This window comes from Saccopteryx bilineata, chromosome 3 (assembly GCF_036850765.1).
Source record: "Saccopteryx bilineata isolate mSacBil1 chromosome 3, mSacBil1_pri_phased_curated, whole genome shotgun sequence".
NCBI lineage: Eukaryota > Metazoa > Chordata > Mammalia > Chiroptera > Emballonuridae > Saccopteryx > Saccopteryx bilineata.
The window spans coordinates 257,293,088-257,315,224 of record NC_089492.1 but is presented as its reverse complement, the minus strand read 5'-3'; the positions used below and the strand labels follow the sequence as shown (position 1 = coordinate 257,315,224).

The 22,137-nt window shown below is 45.2% G+C and overlaps 1 protein-coding gene and 1 pseudogene across 2 annotated transcripts in view; both read right to left on the bottom strand.

Annotated features, from left to right (window-relative positions):
* EIF2B3 (eukaryotic translation initiation factor 2B subunit gamma) overlaps positions 1-22,137 on the bottom strand; it is a 137,596-nt gene that overhangs the window by 28,461 nt on the left and 86,998 nt on the right. For both annotated transcript variants that reach the window (XM_066269359.1, XM_066269358.1), the window contains exon 6: positions 12,695-12,784. In XM_066269359.1, the coding sequence (XP_066125456.1) occupies positions 12,695-12,784 (90 nt within the window). The remainder of the gene's footprint in view (positions 1-12,694; positions 12,785-22,137) is intronic.
* On the bottom strand, positions 19,006-19,335 carry LOC136329085 (large ribosomal subunit protein eL38 pseudogene; annotated as a pseudogene).

The following is a 22,137-nucleotide window of genomic DNA, read 5'->3' as shown; positions in this document are numbered from 1 at the left end:
TCTATGATCTCATGCTCAAGCTGGCGAGCCTGTGCTCAAGCTAGATGAACCAGCACTCAAGCTGGCGACCTCAGGATTTTGAACCTGGGTCCTCTGTGTCCCAGCCCGATGCTCTATCCACTGTACTATCACCTGGTCAGGCATATAAATGTTATCTTTTAAACAATTATTTTCTTCTTGTTATTGGTTTATAGAAATTCAACTTACTATTTGAGCTTTTAGTCAAATACCTTGCTAAAAAAATCTTAATTCGCTCTGGCCGGTTGGTTCAGCGGTAGAGCATCGGCCTGGCGTGCGGGGGACCCGGGTTCGATTCCCGGCCAGGGCACATAGGAGAAGTGCCCATTTGCTTCTCCACCCCCTCCTCCTTCCTCTCTGTCTCTCTCTTCCCCTCCCGCAGCCAAGGCTCCATTGGAGCAAAGATGGCCCGGATACTGGGGATGGCTCCTTGGCCTCTGCCCCAGGCGCTAGAGTGGCTCTGGTCGCGGCAGAGCAACACCCCGGAGGGGCAGAGCATCGCCCCCTGGAGGGCAGAGCGTCGCCCCATGGTGGGCGTGCTGGGTGGATACCGGTCGGGCGCATGTGGGAGTCTGTCTCTCCCTGTTTCCAGCTTCAGAAAAATACAAAAAAACCCAAAAAAACAAAAAACAAACAAACAAAAAAATAATTCTAGATTCTGACACTCATACCAACTATGAAAACTGCTCTCTTTCTTCCTTCCTTCTTTTTTTTTTTGCATTTTTCTGAAGCTGGAAACAGGGAGAGACAGTCAGACAGACTCCCGCATGCGCCCAACTGGGATCCACCCGGCACGCCCACCAGGGGGCGACGCTCTGCCCACCAGGGGGCGATGCTCTGCCCATCCTGGGCGTCGCCATGTTGCGACCAGAGCCACTCTAGCGCCTGAGGCAGAGGCCACAGAGCCATCCCCAGTGCCCGGGCCATCTTTTGCTCCAATGGAGCCTTGGCTGTGGGAGGGGAAGAGAGAGACAGAGAGGAAGGCGCGGCGGAGGGGTGGAGAAGTAAATGGGCGCTTCTCCTGTGTGCCCTGGCTGAGAATTGAACCCGGGTCCTCCGCACGCTAGGCCGACGCTCTACCGCTGAGCCAACCGGCCAGGGCTCTTTCTTCCTTTCTAATCTCTAGATGTTTATTTTTCTTGTTTTACTATATTGGCTAAGACCTCCAATATAATGCTGAATAGAAGCACTGACAGCAGTCATCTGTACTTGTTCTTTCTTCCTTTTTCTTTCTTTCTTTCCTTATTTTACTTGTTCTTTTTTTTTTTTTTAAAGATTTTTTTTTTTTTTTTAATTCATTATAGGAAGGGGAGAGAGAAAGAGAGAGAGTGAAAGAAGTGGGGAGGAGCAGGGAGCATCAACTCCCACATGTGCCTTGACCAGGCAAGCCCAGGGTTTTGAACCGGCAACCTCAGCGTTTCCAGGCCGACGCTTTACCCACTGCGCCACCACAGGTCAGGCTATTTTACTTGTTCTTTATTTTATTAAAATTAAAAACTTTTTTTTTTTACTGATTTTAGAGAGAGGAAGGCAGAGAAACAGAAATAGAAAGAGAGAGAGTTGTTGTTCTACCTATTTATGAATTCATTGGTTGATTCTTCCACGTGCCTTGACTGGGGATTGCAACCTTGGCATATGGGGACGATGCTCTAACCAACTGAGCTACCTGGCCAGTTCTTGATTTTAAAAAGAATTCTTCTAATATTTTATCACTTAGACTGATGATTGTTATTGTAATTTTTTCATCATCAAAGCTACCATTTATTATCTTCTATGTGTAGATATTGTCTTCAGACCTTATAGCTAATAGCACATGTTATGGGCTTTTTTTGTATATACCCTTTACAAAGTAAGAATGTTCTCTTTTATTCCTAATTTGTGAAAGCTTTCATCAATAAATGTGTATTGAATTTTAAAAAATTTATTTTGCGTCTCATTTTTTTCCCTTTAATCTACCATATTTGGGGATGCTTTTTTTCCTCATAGTAATAACAGCTGTGTTATTCAAAGACTGTTTAAAGAATTTCTGCTCTATACTTCCTCACAGTAGAGACTAAGAAAGAGTCTTTTATTCTTTATGCAAATTATCAAATTCTACAATTTTAGGCCATTCTTTCTTTTTTTGTGTGTGTGTGGCAGAGATAGAGAGAGTCAGAGAGAGGCACAGATAGGGACAGACAGACAGAAAGGGAGATAGATGAGAAACAGCAATTCTTTGTTGCGGCTCCTTAGTAGTTCATTGATTGATTTCCCATATGTGCCTTGACCGTGGGCCTTCAGCAGACCGAGTAACCCCTTGCTCAAGCCAGCGACGTTGGGATCAAGCTGGTGAGCCTTGCTCAAATCAGATGAGCCCGCACTCAAACTGGCGACCTCGGGGTCTCTAACCTGGGTCCTCCACATCCCAGTCCGACGCTCTTATCTACTGCGCCACTGCTGGTCAGGCTAGGCCATTCTTAAGGGTCTTGTCTCTCATTTTTCCTTAGCTCCGATGAAATTACTCTCTTGGTTTGATTCAAACTCTGTAAATTTAAAATCCATTTTAATGATTAAGTACTTCCCATAAGGATTTCATCCTTCCATCTACTTAAGAGTGGGTTCTGCGGCAATGAGATACCACCTCACACCTGTTCGATTAGCTGTTATTAGCAAGTCAGGTAATAGCAAATGTTGGAGAGGCTGTGGAGAAAAAGGAACCCTCATACACTGTTGGTGGGAATGTAAAGTAGTACAACCATTATGGAAGAAAGTATGGTGGTTCCTCAAAAAACTGAAAATAGAACTACCTTATGACCCAGCAATCCCTCTACTGGGTATATATCCCCAAAACTCAGAAACATTGATACGTAAAGACACATGCAGCCCCATGTTTATTGCAGCATTGTTCACAGTGGCCAGGACATGGAAACAACCAAAAAGCCCATCAATAGATGACTGGATAAAGAAGATGTGGCACATATACACTATGGAATACTACTCAGCCATAAGAAATGATGACATCGGAACATTTACAGCAAAATGGTGGGATCTTGATAACATGATACGAAGCGAAATAAGTAAATCAGAAAAAAACAGGAACTGTATTATTCCATACGTAGGTGGGACATAATACTGAAACTAAGAGACATTGACAAGAGTGTGGTGGTTACGGGGGGGAGGGGGGAATGGGAGAGGGATAGGGGGTGGGGAGGGGCACAAAGAAAACAAGATAGAAGGTGACAGAGGACAATCTGACTTTGGGTGGTGGGTATGCAACATAATTTAACGACAAGATAACCTGGACTTGTTATCTTTGAATATATGTATCCTGATTTATTGATGTCACCCCATTAAAAAAATAAAATTATAAAAAAAAAAAAAAAAAAAAAGAGTGGGTTCTGGCCTGACCAGATGGTGGCGCAGTGGATAGAGCATCGGACTGGGATGCAGAGGACCCAGGTTCAAGACCCCAAGGTCGCCAGCTTGAGCGCAGCCCACCAGCTTGAATCCAAGGTCGCTGGCTCCAGCAAGGGGTTACTCGGTCTGCTGAAGGCCCGCGGTCAAGGCACGTATGAGAAAGCAATCAATGAACAACTAAGGTGTTGCAACGCGCAATGAAAAACTAATGATTGATGCTTCTCATCTCTCTCCGTTCCTGTCTGTCTGTCCCTGTCTATCCCACTCTCTGACTCACTCTCTGTCTCTGTAAAAAATAAATAAATAAAAATTAAAAAAAAAAAAGAGTGGGTTCTGTCATGTTACAACAGTTGTACTTATTTACCCATGGCTACAAAGAATTTCTACAACAAAGTTACCTTTAAAAAAAATATTTATTGATTGATTTTAGAGGAAGGAAGAGAGCAAGAGAGAGAGATAGGAACATTGATCTGTTCCTGTATGTGCCCTGACCAAGGATTGAACTGGCAACCTCTGTGCTTTGGGACAATGCTCTAACCAACCAAAACAAAAAAGTTAACTTTTTTTTTTTTTTTTTTTTTTACAGAGACAGAGAGAGAGTCAGAGTGAGGGATGGCAGGGACAGATAGACAGGAACGGAGAGATGAGAAGCATCAATCATTAGTTTTTCGTTGCACATTGCGACACCTTAGTTGTTCATTGATTGCTTTCTCATATGTGCCTTGACCGTGGGCCTTCAGCAGACTGAGTAACCCCTTGCTCGAGCCAGCGACCTTGGGTCCAAACTGGTGAACTTTGCTCAAACCAGATGAGCCTGCGCTCAAGCCTCGGGGTCTTGAATCTGGGTCCTCTGCATCCCAGTCCAACACTCTCTATCCACTGCACCACCGCCTGGTCAGGCTTAAATTAACTTTTATGTAATCAGATTAGTCTAGGACTGTGATTTTTATCTCATGGCACACATAAACTAATTATTAAAATTCTGTGGCACAACAAATATATATATTTTTGCCGATATAACAAAAAAAAAGGTATAATGTTGATTCATTCACATTGGATGGCTATTGTTGTGTTGGCTGTTGTCATTTTTTAAAATTGACAATCTAAGAGAAAAGAGGTCAGTTTCCCTAACTAAATAGTAAGGTACTGCATATTTTAAAAATTCCTGTGTGCTGTAACACACTAGTTGAAAACTGCTGGACTAGGACAGTAATTACAGAAAGTAAGATCAAAGATCAATGTGTAAAAAAACTTCCAGAGGAAATTTTTTTTTTTTACATTACATTACAGCAGTCAGTAACTTTGACCAAGAGCTTTGGAGCGCTCCTTCATTTGGCTTTTTTGGATCTCAGGAAGCATGGTGCTTCCTGGTGGGTACTGAGACAGGATTTTGGGTCAAAATGACCAGGAATCTATAATGGAGAAGAAGGGACCTAATACTTAGTACAGTGATTACGCGCTTTTTAAAAAGTGATTATGCTTTTGATTTATACTGTGCAAAACAAAGCACGCACAGAGGTGTGAGAGACTAGCACATGATTTTTAGTTTTCTCTCTCACATTGTGACCTTGTTAAAATTTTAAATACAAATTAATTTATTTAGCATTTACCAAGCATCTATTAATATGCCAGTAACTGTGCTAGGTCTTGGAAACATACAGTTTCTGACTTCAAATAATTCATAATACAGAGGACAGTATCCTGATTATGAATTTACGAAGAAGGGTAGCGATGAAACTGATTAGGTAGTAAGGGAGTCAGATAATGGAAGCCTTTTGTGGTCGTTTTTAAGCAGGAAAATGACATGATCAATTTTATTTCTTTGTAAGATAATTCTGGTAGCAGTGGAAATAGGCCCGGAATAAGGAGAATGAAGTCAGGGAGACCAGTAAGAAGACTCTAAAAACAGCCTTATAAACCTGACTGCTACACAGTCACCCCCCACCCAGCCTCACACCCTCTTCAAAGAAGTTTTGCAGGCTGACACAGGACCACACAGATAGAGTGTAGGTAGGAAGGCAAGACAGAGGTGGAGGCTGAGGAGGGTAAGCAAAATTATGAACCCTGGAGCTACACAGTTCATGGTTTTTGTCATTTTTTAAAGATCAAGGCAAACATCTTTGAAAAATTCTGTGTAAGCTGGAAACTCTTGTACTGAATTTCAATGTGATTTTTCTTCTGATCTTTTGATGGAGATTAAAAATTTCCATACGAATACAAAGAATGAAACAACATTTACACTTAGCTCTTTTTCTCCCCTTTTAATGCACCAAACCAGTGTGGGTAACAAATGTTCCTTGGCCTCCTCTGGTGGAAAACAAGTCAGTTTCCTTTGAAGAAATGACAAAGCATGGACAGCTGGGGGATTTCAGAGCCAGTGATATTTACATTATGGACCAAACAGAACTGTCACTGCAAGAGACAAGCAAACAAGCCTTGGCACACAGTCCATTTAGGCAGAGCCCTTTAAGGAGATCAGGCAGTGATATGAGGAGAGGACATGAAGCAGTCCTGCCAGTTCCCACCTGCCTCTGCTGGCACTCAACATCAGGTCAATTCCCATAATGCAGTTGGCTTAGTAACACAATGAGGCCAAAAATATTCTTCCTGTCTCCTACTCAAAGTAGAGGCAGCTCAAAGCTGTGGTAAGATGTGGGACAGGCCACCATGAAGCAATGTGAACATCCTGACCCTGGGGGCGAAGACCAGTAGCTGAATCCACTCACTGCCCTGGGCCTGGGTAACCTCACGTTCTCCCTTCCTGCTTATACACAGCCTTCCAGAAACACCTGCCTAATGAAATTATAAGCTCCTAAGAAATATCTCCTCTCTCTCTCTCTCTCTCTCTCTCTCTCTCTCTCTCTCTCTCTTTCTCTCTCTCTCTCTCTCTCTCACACACACACACACACACACAATTAAACAACTTGCAATTTCTAACCCCCAGTCAAATTAACAGATTTCAAAATAATTCTCATGACTAATAAGGGTGCTTTGAGATAGTTACTTTGTACAAAGGGAGTCAGAGTATAAACAGGTAAAATCTTTTCTGAAAAGTAACTGGAGTACACAGGAAGAGTAGACAAAATACTTTTTCTTACTTAGCTGCAGAAATCCTCATCTTTTTTTCCACTGCTAATGTATCAAATTACTTTTGCTATTTGAACTGTTACTACATCTCCTTTTCTTCCATTCACCAAACATACAGGGGTGAGCAAGAGTAGGTTTACAACTTTTCAAATGGAAAATAATTAAATAATAATATAACAATAAACTGCTTCCTGTACTTAAAATTGTAAACCTACTTTGCCCACCCCTGTATATTATTCAATATATTAGTGCCTTACTAATTCAGGTAGGTATCTAATTTCAAAGAATTTTGGTGGAAGGGTTAACATGTACACAACTATAAAAAGGGCACAGGACAGAATATATCAATTTTCATAGGTGGAAAAACAACAGGCCCTGTCCAGATGGCTCAGTGGTAGAATGTGGGCCTGGTGTGTGAATGTCCTGGGTTCAATTCCCGATCAGGGTACACAGGAGAAGCGACCATCTGTTTCTCCACTTCTCCTCCTTCCCTCTCTTTCTCTCTTTCCCCTCCTGCAGTCATGGCTCAACTGGCTAGAGTGGGTTGGCCCCAGGCACTGAGGATGGCTCTGGTGGCTTCTACCTCAGGTGCTAAAAATAGCTAGGTTGCCAAGCAATGGAGCAACGGCCCTAGATGGGCAGAGCATTCCCCCATAGGGGGTTTGCTGGGTGGATCCTGGTCCAGGCACATGCAGGAGTTTGTCTCTCTGCCTCTCCTGCTCTCACTTAATTTAAACAAGAAAAAAAAAAAAAGAAAGTAACAGAATTGCTAACACTATCTTTTCTTTCTTTTTTTTATTTTTTTTCTTTTCATTTTTTCTGAAGCTGGAAACAGGGAAAGACAGTCAGACAGACTCCCGCATGCGCCCGACCGGGATCCACCCGGCACGCCCACCAGGGGCGACGCTCTGCCCACCAGGGGGCGATGCTCTGCCCATCCTGGGCGTCGCCATGTTGCGACCAGAGCCACTCTAGTGCCTGGGGCAGAGGCCAAGGAGCCATCCCCAGCGCCCGGGCCATCTTTGCTCCAATGGAGCCTTGGCTGCGGGAGGGGAAGAGAGAGACAGAGAGGAAAGCGCGGCGGAGGGGTGGAGAAGCAAATGGGCGCTTCTCCTGTGTGCCCTGGCCGGGAATTGAACCCGGGTCCTCCGCACGCTAGGCTGATGCTCTACCGCTGAGCCAACCGGCCAGGGCACACTATCTTTTCTTGAAGTTACATTCCCTAGATTTATTTTTCTCTTTCTATCCCCAAAGAAGTCATCATTCCATAACCAGATTATTATAAATGACTCCTACTTAGCTTGAAAGAGTCCCTTTCCCACCCAGAAGCCTCTGTGTTCCCTTGTCAGGTTACATCATTGCTCATTCCATATGAGACTATTCTGTTTAAAGATCTAGAACTCCTGGCCCTGGCCGGTTGGCTCAGCGGTAGAGCGTCGGCCTGGCGTGCGGGGGGGACCCGGGTTCGATTCCCGGCCAGGGCACATAGGAGAAGCGCCCATTTGCTTCTCCACCCCCCCCTCCTTCCTCTCTGTCTCTCTCTTCCCCTCCTGCAGCCAAGGCTCCATTGGAGCAAAGATGACCCGGGCGCTGGGGATGGCTCCTTGGCCTCTGCCCCAGGTGCTAGAGTGGCTCTGGTCGCAACGGAGTGACGCCCCGGAGGGGCAGAGCATCGCCCCCTGGTGGGCAGAGCATGGACACCTGGTGGGCAGAGCATTGCCCCCTGTTGTGTGTGTCGGGTGGATCCCGGTCGGGCGCATGCGGGAGTCTGTCTGACTGTCTCTCCTCGTTTCCAGCTTCAGAAAAATACAAAAAAAAAAAAAAAAAAAATCTAGAACTCCCTGCCCAGGTTTTAAGGCCTTCTACATGCTGCTTTCACCAACATAGTCAATCCTATCTTCCACAACTTTGAGACAAGACCTACGCTATTCCAGACAGGAATAAAGAATCTCCCTTGAGTACCATTCTAATTTGTCTTGCTATGTCTTCAATTTTTTCCTAACATATGAAATTTATTGATTTTCAACATAATGCTTTTACTCACAACAACTCTAAGAAGTGAAGGGTTGATGGGGGAAGAAAGAGATAAGGGTCTTTTGAACAGATCATGAAATGGGAGGCTCTGTATCATTCTCTATTATAGCAGGTCTGACAAAGTCCTATTTGGTGAAGCTTCTGGCTACAAGCCACAGAATCACCAAATTCAGGCTTGTTCTCAAGGTACATACCACTGTACTATACTTGATAAGCATGGGAACAATTACTGGTAGCGGCCGAACAAGCTACAAAAGAGCTACAATGGCCAGCAGTATCCTTGTATCCAGACACTAAAAACTATTATCCCATTTGACAGTATTAAGAAAGCATTGTTGGCCCTGGCTGATTTGCTCAGTGGAGAGAGTGTCAACTTGGTAGGCAGAAGTCCCAGGTTTGATCCCCAGTCAGGGCACACATGAGAAGTGACCATAGGCTTCTCTTCCCCTCCCTCTCCCCCTTCTCTCTCTTTACCCCTCTCCCAACCAGTGGCTTGATTAGTTTGAACCTTGGCCCCAAGTGCTGAGGATAGCTCAGTTGCTCCAAGCGTCAGCCTTAGGTGCTGAGGATAGCTCGGTTAATTTGAGCATCATCCCTAGACAGGGATTGCCAGGTGGATCCCATTTGGGGCACATGCAGGAGTCTGTCTCACTATCTCCCCTCTTCTCACTTAAAAAAAAGGCCTTGGCTGGTTGGCTCAGTGGATAGAGTGTCGGCCCGGTGTATGGATGTCCCAGGTTTGCTTCTCAGTCAAGGCACATAAGAAGAAGAAGTGCTCTGCCTGGAGAGCTTGGTTAGTTAGAGCATTGTCGCTTTATGTAAAAGTTGCTGGTTTGATCCCTGGTCAGGGCACATACAGGAACAGACTGATGTTTCTGTCTGTCTCTCCTTCCCTGCCCCTCTCTCTAAATTAATAAATAAATTTTAAAAAAATGAAAAGAAAGCACTGTTAATTCTTTCTTTTAAGGAAATGGTATTAAGGTCTTTGTTTAAAAGATTAAAATATTATGTTTTAGAGATATATACTGAAATATTTACAGATAATTACAACTGAAATAATTACAGATAAACTATTATAATCACTTGTTTTAAAATAATTTGGTGTGACAGTGGGTAGATGGGTAGTGGCACATATAAAACAAGATTGACCATAAATTTATAATTACTAAAACTGTGTGATGAATCCATGGGAGTTCATTATATTACTTTCTCTACTTTAGTATTTGTGTGAAATTTTCCATAGTATACAGGTTTTTTTTTTACAGGGACAGAGAGAGAGAGTCAGAGAGAGGGATGGATAGGTACAGACAGACAGAAATGGAGAGAGATGAGAAGCATCAATCATCAGTTTTTCGTTTTGACACCTTAGTTGTTCATTGATTGCTTTCTCATATGTGCCTTGACCGTGTGCCTTCAGCAAACCGAGTAACCCCTTGCTCAAGCCAGCGACCTTCGGTCCAAGCTGGTGAGCTTTGCTCAAACCAGATGAGGCCGCGCTCAAGCTGGCGACCTCGGGGTCTCAAACCTGGGTCTTCTGCATCCCAGTCTGACACTGCGCCACTGCTCGGTCAGGCAGTTTTTGTCGTCAGACATTTTACCACTGGCTCTACCTGGGCCTTCCTATAGGAGTTTAGCAGGTGTTGTGGGGATGAGGATTAGGATGCTACAAAGAAATATGGGGCACAGCCTGACCAGTGGTGGCACAGTGGATAGAGTGTTGACCTGAAATGCTGAGGTCCCAGGTTTGAAACCCTGAAGTTGCCAGTTTGAGTGTGGGCTTGCCAACTTGAGCAGAGGGTCGCTGGCTTGAGCACTGAATCACCGACATGATCCCAAGGTCACTGGCTTGAAATCAAAGATTGCTGGTTTGAAGGCCAAGGTCACTGGCTTGAGGAAGGCATCACTGTCTTGGCTTAACCCCCCTGGTCAAGCAACCACAAGAACCAATCAATAAACAACTAGTGAAGCAATCATAAGTTTATGCTTCTCACTCTCTCTCTCCCTTCCTGTTTTTCCCCCATCCTCTCAAAAAATCAATTGAAAAAAAAAAAAGGGCACAGAGAAGTCCCCTTCCCTTATATATCCAAGTCTATCAGCTAAGGGCATCCTGGCATTTAAACTCAGGCTTTCCGCCTTCCTTCCTCTGCCGGTCTGAGGGAACTTGCTGCTGTGGTACACTGGCCACCTGCTTTCAAGTCCACCAGTGCTACTGACAAGGCAGAAACTGATGAGCAGCCATCAAGGGAGACTAGCTGCACCTATTACATCTTTTCCTACAGGTTCCTCTGAGGATTCTAGTTGCATTTCCTATCAAAAATACTTGAGAACAGGCCCTGGCCAGTTGGATCAGTGGTAGAGCGTCGGCCTGGCGTGTGGAAGTCTCGGGTTTGATTCCCGGCCAGGGCACACAGGAGAGGCGCCCATCTGCTTCTTCACCCCTCCCCCTCTCCTTCCTCTCTCTCTTCCCCTCCCGCAGCCAAGGCTCCATTGGAGCAAAGATGGCCCAGGCGCTGGGGATGGCTCCATGGCCTCTGCCCCAGGTGCTATAGTAGCTCTGGTTGTAACAGAGCGACGCCCCAGATGGGCAGAGCATCGCCCCCTGGTGGGCAGAGCATCGCTCCCTGGTGGGCGTGCCGGGTGGATCCTGGTTGGGTGCATGCAGGAGTCTGTCTGACTGCCTCCCCATTTCCAGCTTCAGAAAAATACAAAAAAAAAAAAAAATCCTTGAGAACAGCAAGAGGAGGCTATCCCTCTGGAAATCTGAGTCCTGTCATCTGCTAGACAGTCTTTGAGGATTAAAGCCCACAGTTCTGTTCTCAAAGCAAAATCAGAAAAGTACCAAAATTTGTTTCTTCGCATTCATGAAAGTTCACTCAGTGAGATGGATTTCTTTTCCAAAATTGAAGGAAAACTTGCTCTTCTTTTTTTCCTACTCTTGGGTAATTCTCTGGCCCTTTGCTAGGAGGGCCCATCTATAGGATAATTGCTAGGGGAAGGACATCTACTTGGAGATAAACAGCACTAGAGCTGGGAAGCTTACCCCTGAAGAAGGAAGCAAGAACAGCCTGGAATTGTGCAGAAAGAGGCATCATAGGTTATTCTTAGTTTTATAAAAAACATATATAGCCTGACCAGGCAGTGGCGCAGTGGATAGAGCGTCGGACTGGGATGCAGAAGACCCAGGTTCGAGACCCCGAGGTCCCGGACTGGGATGCAGAAGACCCAGGTTCGAGACCCCGAGGTCACCAGCTTGAGCGCGGGCTCATCTGGTTTGAGCAAAAGCCCACCAGCTTGAAACCAAGGTCGCTGGCTCCAGCAAGGGGTTACTTGGTCTGCTGAAGGCCCGCGGTCAAGGCACATGAGAAAGCAATCAATGAACAACTAAGGTGTTGCAACGCGCAATGAAAAACTAATGATTGATGCTTCTCATCTCTCTCCATTCCTGCCTGTCCCTGTCTATCCCTCTCTCTGACTCACTCTCTGTCTCTGTAAAAAAAAAAAAAAAAAAAAAAAAAATTTAATAAAAAACATATATATATTTTTTTCTTCTTTTCTAAGTGAGTGGAGGAGAGATAGAGAAAGACTCCCGCATGCACCCCAACCAGGATCCACCTGCAACCCTTGTCTGAGACTCTGATGCTCTGCCTATCTGGGACCATGCTTGCAACTGAGCTATTTTTAGTGCCTGAGGTGCAGGCTCCATGGACCCATCTTCAGTGGCTGGGGCTGATGTGCTTGAACCAATGAAGTTATGGCTGTGGGAGAAAGGGAGGGAGAGAGGAAGGGAGGGAGGGGGAGAGAGAGAAGACAGAGGGAAGGGCAGGGAGAGGGGTGGAGAAGCAGATGGTTGTTTCTCCTGTGTGCCCTGACCAGGAATCAAACCAGGACATCTACATGCTGAGCCAATGCTCTACCACTGAGCCAACTGGCCAGGCCTGAAAATATTTTTCTGGTTTATTATAACACAGGTCCCAAAAATACAAGTGGGGGACTCGGTGGTACAGACAGAATAACGTAACTTCGTTTCTAGAACAAAGGTGAAACTAAATTATGTTATTTATATAAACTGTTACCTAACATTATCAAGATTTAAAACTGTTAACTAAGTCACATGGTAGCTTAAGTACTGTAGGTCTGACTCTACCTCCCTCTTTCTTACTCATTTTCCATTAGGAAGTCCACAACGTATTTTTTCATGCAGTAGAGATGGGCGTCCACGAGGCCTGTGTGAAAAATTATTCTGGGGTGCCTGCAAAAAGAAGAGAAAAGGGAGTCAAAATTAGATAACATAGATTCTATTAGGTACTAGACACTAGAAACTTTTTAAGAGCCATGTTGCCTATTACCCCAACCTGGGAAGACCAAGATGGTGGATACCAGCTCTGTTCCAACCATGGAAAAGGTCTTCTCTTTGTAGAAACCCTATTTCACACTTTACGGGGGTTTTAGGCTTCTAAGGACATTAAACCAAAATCAATAAACCATCAAATCACTGACAAGTCACCTTCTATTCTATCACTCCTACCCACTAACCTTGTCATTAACCTTTTCCTGCTTCTGCTCCAACTGCTCTACTTCTGGCAGGCCATACTTTAGCTATGCTTTCCCCCAGGATTTGGTGTGTATTATTCCATTTTCATAGAAGAGGAAGCAAAATTCTAGAATACTCTTTAACTCTCACTCTTAATTATTTATTCATTAGGACTTTCACCAGTTATATTTACTTCCTCCAAGAAACTTGATCCAACTTTGTGCTCCCACAGTTACGCCCACCTATATCAAATAAATTATTATACACTAAGATAACAGACTATTTACTTGTTTCTCTCCCACTAGATGATAAACTCCCTGAGGGTAAAGATTTATCTTTATAGACCGAGCACTTAGCATTGTATTTCACACAGAGTAAATTTTCTTTTTTTTAAATTTAAGTGAGAGGCGGGGAGGCAGAGGCAGATCCAGTATGCGCCTTAACCGGAATCCACCTGGCAAGCCCCGTACCAAGCAATGCTCTGCCCATCTGGGGCTGCTGCTCTGTTGCTCAGCAAATGAATTATTTTATCACCTGAGTGGAAACCATGGAGCCATCCTCAGTGCCAGGGGCCAACTTGCTCAAACTATTTAAGCCATGGCTGCAGGAGAGGAAGAGAAAAAGAGAAAGAGAGAAAGAGAAGGGGACATGAAGGGTGGAGAAGCAGATAGTCGCTTCTCCTGTGTGTCCTGACTGGGAATTGAACCCGGAACTTCTACACGCTAAGCTGACACTCTACTGCTGAACAAACCGGCTAGGGCCCACAGAGTAAATATTTAATAAACAATGTTGAATAAGCAAACAAATGTATAAATTAGGTCAAATTAAGGCATTTGCTTAGTTGTTGCTATTTTAGTTTGTCATTTTGGTTTCAGACTTAAGAAATGTCATGCTTATAATGTCTAAGTTCATTTTATTTAATAAAAACAGCTGCAGCTCTGGCCAGTTGGCTCAGTGGTAGAACATCAGCCTGGTGTGTAGAAGTCCTGGGTTCGATTCCCGGCCAGGGCACACAGGAGAAGTGACCATCTGCTTCTCCACCCCTCTCCCTCTCCTTTCTCTCTCTCTTTTTTCCCCTCCCGCAGCCAATGCTCCACTGGAGCAAAGTTGGCCTGGGTGCCGAGGATGGCTCCATGGCCTCCGCCTCAGGTGCTATAATGACTCTGATTGCAATGGAGGAATGGCCCAGATGAGCAGAGCATCGCCCCCTAGTGGGCATGCCGGGTGGATCCCAGTTGAGCACATGTGGGAGTCTCTCTGCTTCCCTGCTTCTCACTTCAAAAAAATACAAAAAACCCCAAGAAATTAGAACAACAACAACAACAAATAGCTGAGGGAGTGGAGGAAAGAGGGTGGAAAATGAAGATTTCCATCATAGCTGCTCAGATGTTAATTCCCTACTCTGTTACTTTGCTTTGACTGGCTTATACTTTTAAGGAAGGTTATTCTCTTGGGATCTAGAAGATACTCTAGAAGTAATTTGTGAAATAAGTTAAGATGCATCACCGTGGGCTTCCATTATTTTGGGAGAAGAGGAAACAAAATGCTTTCAAAAGAGCAAGAGTGGAATCAGACTTGGCATCCCACATCTATAACACACACACACACACCACACACACAACCCCTTAATATAGTGTGTCTGTAAAGTCATGGTGCACTTTTGACCGGTCATAGGAAAGCGACAAAAGATGATAGAAATGTGAAATCTGCACCAAATAAAAGGAAAACTCTCTCTTGGCCCTGGCCGGTTGGCTCAGCGGTAGAGCGTCGGCCTGGCGTGCGGGGGACCCAGGTTCGATTCCCGGCCAGGGCACATAAGAGAAGCGCCCATTTGCTTCTCCACCCCCCCCTCCTTCCTCTCTGTCTCTCTCTTCCCCTCCCACAGCCAAGGCTCCATTGGAGCAAAGATGGCCCAGGCGCTGGGGATGGCTCCTTGGCCTCTACCCCAGGTGCTAGAGTGGCTCTGGTCGCGGCAGAGCGAAGCCCCGGAGGGGCAGAGCATCGCCCCCTGGTGGGCAGAGCGTCGCCCCTGGTGGGCGTGCCGGGTGGATCCTGGTAGGGCGCATGTGGGAGTCTGTCTGACTGTCTCTCCCCGTTTCCAGCTTCAGAAAAAATACAAAAAAAAAAAAATAATAATAAGTAAAAGGAAAACTCTCCCAGTTTCATACCTATTCAGTGCAGTTTGATGTGGGCTCACGCACAGATTTTTTAGGGCTCCTTAGGTAGCTATCCCATATAGCTTCTATAGACTCATCACTGACTGATGGCCTACCAGAATGGGGTTTCTCCATCAAACTGCCTGTTTCCTTCAACTGTTTATCCCACCCAGTAATGTTATTCCTATGTGGTGGCACTTCATTATAAATGCGCTGATATTCACATTGCACTTTGGTCATGGATTCGAATTTAGCATGCTTCAGAACATACTGAACTTCCCTCTGTACCGTCCACATCTCGACTGGCATGGCCATGGGCTGCTCCACTGTATACACGGTGTTATGTCATCATCTGCGCATGCGCACATGCTGCCACATCATCCTACAGAAACTGGGAGGGTTTTCCTTTTATTTGGTGTAGATTTCACATTTCTATAGTCTTTTGTTGCTTTCCTGTGACCAGTCAAAAGTGCACCATGACTTTATGGACACACTGTATATACAGTGAGGATGAAAAAAGAAAGTAGAAGGTACTTCCCTCTTCTAACTTTTTAAGATTCTTGACTTCTAGGAAATTTCTCAGGAAATAAAATGTTGCAAATACAAAGGGGGTTACTTTGTGGAAATCTACTCTCTGATAATAATTCTCTCCCTTGATCTAACCAATTTAGAAAGTTGCTCTGTCCTGTTCAGTCCCTTGGTTTATGAATTCTTTTGACTCATTCAATATACTCTACCTATATTTATTGAATCCTCACAACTACCTCATGAAGTAAGATATATTACTCTCATTTTTAAAGCAGAGGCCAACGTGTATTATATAGACAGAAAAGGAATAAATTAAAAGCTTAACTAACAGTCTTCTAAACTGTTATCAATCTCTAGCATATATGCACTAATAGTTATATAGCATTTATAGTTTATAAATTTTTTCCCAACTCTTTACTCTCACCTCACAAAGTAGATTTTTTTTTATAAAAGTACTTGCATTGCCTGACCAGGCGGTGCACAGTGGATATAGCGTATGACTGGGATGCGGAGGACCCAGGTTCGAGACCCCGAGGTCGCCAGCTTGAACGTGAGCTCATCTGGTTTGAGCAAAGCTCACCAACTTGGACCCAAGGTCGCTGGCTCGAGCAAGGAGTTACTCGGTCTGCTGTAGCCCCAGGGTCAAGGCACATATGAGAAAGCAATCAATAAACAACTAAGGTGTTGCAACGAAAAACTAATGACTGATGCTTCTCATCTCATCTCTCTCCGTTCTGTCTGTCCCTCTCTCTCCCTCTCTCTGTCTCTGTAAAAAAAAAAAAAAAAAAAAAAAATGTTCTTGCATTTTAAAGAAAAAATGCTCCAAAAATTTAGTTAGAATATTCAATGCAAGAGATCTAGCTACAAATATGAAATATAATGAAGAAATATAGAGGGCAATTCAGAGATTTTTTTTCCCTTTCATATCAAATTTGTAGTGAATTTAAGTCTTGGGGCTGGGAAAATAATGGCATGTAAGTTGCCAGAAAGGTGGTTTCCTTATTTCACTTTATTACTTTTGAATGAGCTGATAAATAACGATTGATATTTTAGAACAAAACAAAATAGGCCCTGGCCCAGTAGCTTAGTAGAGCGTCATCCAGATGCAAGAAGGTGGTGGGTTCGATCTGCAGTTGGGGCACATACAAGAATCAACCAATGAAGAATGCATTAATAAGTAGAACAACAAAGAGATGTTTCTCTCTTTCTCCAAAATCAGTAAAGTAGAAAAAAAAAGTTTTTTTAATGCTTTTAAAATGATCTGTTATTGCCTGACCTGTGGTGGCACAGTGGATAAAACATTGACCTGGAACACTGAGGTTGCCAGTTTGAAACCCTGGGCTTGCCTGGTCAAGGCACATATGGGAGCTGATGCTTCCTGCTCCTCTCCCCTTTCTTTTTCTCTCTCCAACCTTCTCTAAAATGAATTTTAAAAATATGGTCTGTTATTAAAGAAGAAAAGGAAAACAGAGTGGAGAAGAAAGAGAAAGAACTTAGAAAAGGTCTGAAATGGACAAAGATACAAAAGACTAGAAAACCTAGGACAACATAAGCCATCAGAACTATTTTTCTTTTTCTTTTTATGTGTGACAGAGACAGAGAGAAGGACAGATAGGGACAGAGAGACAGGAAGGGAGAGAGATAAGAAGCATCAATTCTTTGTTGCTGCTCCTTAGTCTCCTTAGTTGTTCATTGATTGCTTTCTCATATGTGCCTTCACTGGGGGGCTCCACCTGGGACAATGACCCTTTGCTCAAGCCAGTGTCCTTGGATTTCAAGCCAGCGACCTCTGGGCTCAGGCCAGAGACCATGGAGTCATGTCTATGATTCCATGCTCAAGTTTGTGACCCTGTGCTCAAGCTGGTGAGCTGGTGTTCAGGCCAGATGAGCCTGCGCTCAAGCTGATGATCTGGGGTTTTAAACCTGGGTCCTTAGCATCCTAGGTCGATGCTCTATCCATTGTGCCACCACCGGGTCAGGCTTTTATTTAAATATTTGATAAATCCACTAAAGAAGTCATCAGGGTCTTGGATCTTTTTTGTTGAAAGAGTTTTAATTACTAATTTGATTTCAATACTTGTTATAGGTCTATGCAGATTTTCTATTTCTAATTGAGTCACTTGGGTCAGTCAGGATGTAGCACATGATCTTTATTTGTTTGTTTATTATTTTAGTGAGGAAGGGAGGCAGAGAGACAGACTCCTGCATGTACCCCAACCAGGATTCACCTGGCAAGCCCACTAGGGGGTGATGCTCTGCCCATCTGGGTCATTGCTCCATTGCTCAGCCAGAGCCATTTGAAGCACATATCTTGATCGCTCACACTATACCATTCTGATTCACCCAGGGCTTTCTTTATGCTCTGAACACTCATCTGTTCTCAGTATGTCACTATGTGTGCACCATAATCCAACACTTTGATTCTAGTTACTTAAGGAAATGAATGAAGGGAATCAACATTGTTGAATAGTTTTTATGTGCCAGGCATTTTGCAATGTGATTTTATATAGACTAATATTCATAACATATGTCTTCATTTTACAGATGAGGAGAGTAGACTCAAGATAAGTAACTTTTTTAGGACACAGAGGTAGACAGTGGTAGTTACTGGGATTAAAATCTAGGTATGTGTGCTCTGGCTGGTTGGTTTGGTTGATTGGAATATCGCCTGGATACACAGAGGTTGCCGGTTTGATCCCCGGTCAAGAAACATACAGGAATGGGTCATGTTCCTGTCTCTCTCTTCCTGCCCCTCTCTCTAAAATCAATAAAATAAACATTAAAAAACAAAAAAACCAGCCCTGGCCGGTTGGCTCAGTGGTAGAGCGTCGGCCCGGCGTGCAGAGGTCCCGGGTTCGATTCCCGGCCAGGGCACACGGGAGAAGCGCCCATCTGCTTCTCCACCCCTCCCCCCTCCTTCCTCTCTTGTCTCTCTCTTCCCCTCCCACAGCCAAGGCTCCATTGGAGCAAAGATGGCCCGGGCGCTGGGGATGGCTCCTTGGCCTCTGCCCCAGGCGCTAGAGTGGCTCTGGTTGCAACAGAGCGACGCCCCGGAGGGGCAGAGCATCACCCCCTGGTGGGCAGAGCGTCGCCCTCTGGTGGGCGTGCTGGGTGGATCCCAGTTGGGCGCATGCAGGAGTCTGTCTGTCTCTCCCCGTTTCCAGCTTCAGAAAAAATACAAACAAACAAACAAACAAAACAAACAAAAAAAACCTAGATAGGTTGTAACTAAAACTTTTCTACTGCCTATATGCCTTTTTTTTTTTTTTTAATTTTTAGCTTTTTAATATGGATCAGCGTGTGTGGTTCATTTCAGCTCCTTCTCTGCCAAACCTGGGGGCAGGGACTGCTTCAGTTTCTCTGCCTTCTCTTTGTCTGTGATGACCAAGGTATAAAGATATCTGCTGCACCGGACTTTAAACTTCACATTATCCTTATTTTCTTGATCTTGACAGAGTTGGCATCCTTTTGTCTGACTGTGAGCAGGAAGTCCTTGATTTCTTCAATTTTGCGAGGCATAGCTACATGCCTAGAGCAGGCGCCTGGCACCTTGGATTATCCCCCACAATCCCCGTGTACAGCCCAATAGGTCGCCTATATGTCTTTCAAGCAACTTCCTTCTTTTCTCCACATATAATCTTAGGAATTCTATATAGAGAGGCCCTGCTCCAAATACGTAGTCTCACACCCAAATTTGTAGAAAGGAAGGTAGAATGGGCCCTGACCGGTTGGCTCAGTGGTAGAGCGTGAGCCTGGCGTGCAGGAGTCCCGGGTTTGATTCCCGGCCAAGGCACACAGGAGAAGCGCCCATCTGCTTCTCCACCCCTCCCCCTCTTTTCCCTCTCTGTCTCTCTCTTCTCCTCCTGTAGCCGAGGCTCCACTGGAGCAAAGATGGCCCGGGCACTGAGGATGGCTCTGTGGCCTCTGCCTTAGGCGCTAGAATGGCTCTGGATGCAACAGAGCAATGCCCCAGATGGGCAGAGCATCGCCCCCTGGTGGGCATGCCGGTGGATCCCGGTCGGGCGCATGCGGGAGTCTGTCTGACTGACTCCCCGTTCCCAGCTTTGGAAAAATGCAAAAAAATAAAAAGAAAAAAAAAGAAAGGAAGGTAGAATGATTGGCTGGGATAAAAATATGTTTTTGTATTTGCTCCCTTGCTGAATATCCTACTTAGGAGTTTATTAGCCACTAGTACCATTTGAAAAGCAATTTCCTAAGGAATGGGGTTTTCAGCATTGACCTGGGGCAAAGCCTAGAGGAACTCTTCATCACTCTGCTTCCAAGTTTCCTCATACATTCTTAGAGAACAGGAAAGCAGACACTAAGAAATGCTCCCAGTTCCTTGGCAGTGGTCCTTTGTATCGGCAGCTACAGGTGCTGGAGGTTGTCCCAGGGCAAGCTATCCTAGGTGCTCCCCCATGGAGAAGATGGAGTACATGGCTGCAACCCCATATCTTGCACCTCCCACTGGGTGGTGACAGAAGCACTGGCCACAGTGAGCACAGGAGAGAGCAGCCTGTGTGAAGGTATGCGTGGAGGTGACCTGAGCCTATAGCAGAGGATGTGGAGACTACATCATCTTGTCTCCAGTACCAGCACTTCTCTGTCTTGTCTCAATGTGAGTCACAGGAACCTCTCAAGTAACAATTTTTTTTTTTTGTATTTTTCTGAAGCTGGAAACAGGGAGAGACAGTCAGACAGACTCCCGCATGCACCCGACCGGGATCCACCCGGCACGCCCACCAGGGGCAACGCTCTGCCCCTCCGGGGCGTTGCTCCGCTGCGACCAGAGCCACTCCAGCGCCCGGGGCAGAGGCCAAGGAGCCATCCCCAGCGCCCGGGCCATCCCTGCTCCAATGGAGCCCCGGCTGCGGGAGGGGAAGAGAAAGACAGAGAGGAAGGAGGGGGGGGTGTGTGGAGAAGTGAATGGGCGCTTCTTCTATGTGCCCTGGCTGGGAATCGAACCCGGGCCCCCCCGCACGCCAGGCCGACGCTCCACCGCTGAGCCAACCGGCCAGGGCCTCAAGTAACAATTTAAATAAGCCAGGTACAAGGAAAATATGACTTTTATATCAGTCGGGATTGGCTATGAACTCTAGTGTTATCATTGAAGGGAGTTTCATTTGGGGGTGGGGGAGGTCTTCTGCAACTTGCCAGAAAAGGCTCCCTGAGAGCAAGCCATGGTGGTCATGCATATTTTAAAGAATGGCTGCAGTGGTTGCGATGGGCTGGACTTTTATCAATGTTTTATTTATTTTTATTTTTTACAGAGACAGAGTGAGAGTCAGAGAGAAGGATAGATAAGGACAGACAGACAGGAACAGAGAGAGAGATGAGAAGCATCAATCATCAGTTTTTTTGTTGCGACATCTTAGTTGTTCATTGATTGCTTTTTCATATGTGCCTTGACCGTGGGGCTACAGCAGACCAAGTAACCCCTTGCTCGAGCCAGCGACCTTGGGTCCAAGTTAGTGAGCTTTTGCTCAAACCAGATGAGCCCGTGCTCAAGCTGGTGACTTCAGGGTCTCAAACCTGGGTCCTCCGCATCCCAGTCTAACGCTCCATCCACTGTGCCACCACCCAGTCAGGCTATTTTTTTTTTTTTCATTTTTCCGAAGCTAGAAACGGGGAGGCAGTCAGACAGACTCCCGCATGCGCCTGACCGGGATCCACCCAGCATGCCCACCAGGGGGCGATGTTCTGCCCCTCTGGGGCATCGCTCTGTTGCATTCAGAGCCATTCTAGCGCCTGAGGCAGAGGCCACAGAGCCATCCCCAGTGCCCGGGCCATCTTTGCTCCAATGGAGCCTCGGCTGCGGGAGGGGAAGAGAGAGACAGAGAGGAAGGAGAGGGGGAGGGGTGGAGAAGCAGATGGGCGCTTCTCCTGTGTGCCCTGGCCGGGAATCGAAGCCGGGACTCCTGCACGCCAGGCCGACGCTCTACCGCTGAGCCAACTGGCCAGGGCCCAGGCTATTTTTTTATTGTTGATGAAAGTCCAAAGTGTGTATTTGTCATACTCATTCCATCAACTCCTAACCATTTTAAAGTTATTTGATTTTTATAAAGAACAAAATTATACCAATATATTATCCTGTGATTTACCTTACCTATGAAAATGATTCCTATTTGATGAATTATTTTAATTTTGAAATGCTAAAAAGAATCCTAAGTTACTAAAGGAAGGCAATTCATTTACAAAACAAAGGGTAGGAAATCAACCCACAGAAATACTTTTCTGGCTATAACTAGTCCCCAGACACATTTGATGGCCTTTCAGGATGGCACCTTGTTAAATTAGTACAACCTGCATCTGTTGGCCGTAGGGCTGGCTTTATTCTTCAGTTATTTTAAATCCTTGATAACTGGAGCCTTGATTACCATTTTACAG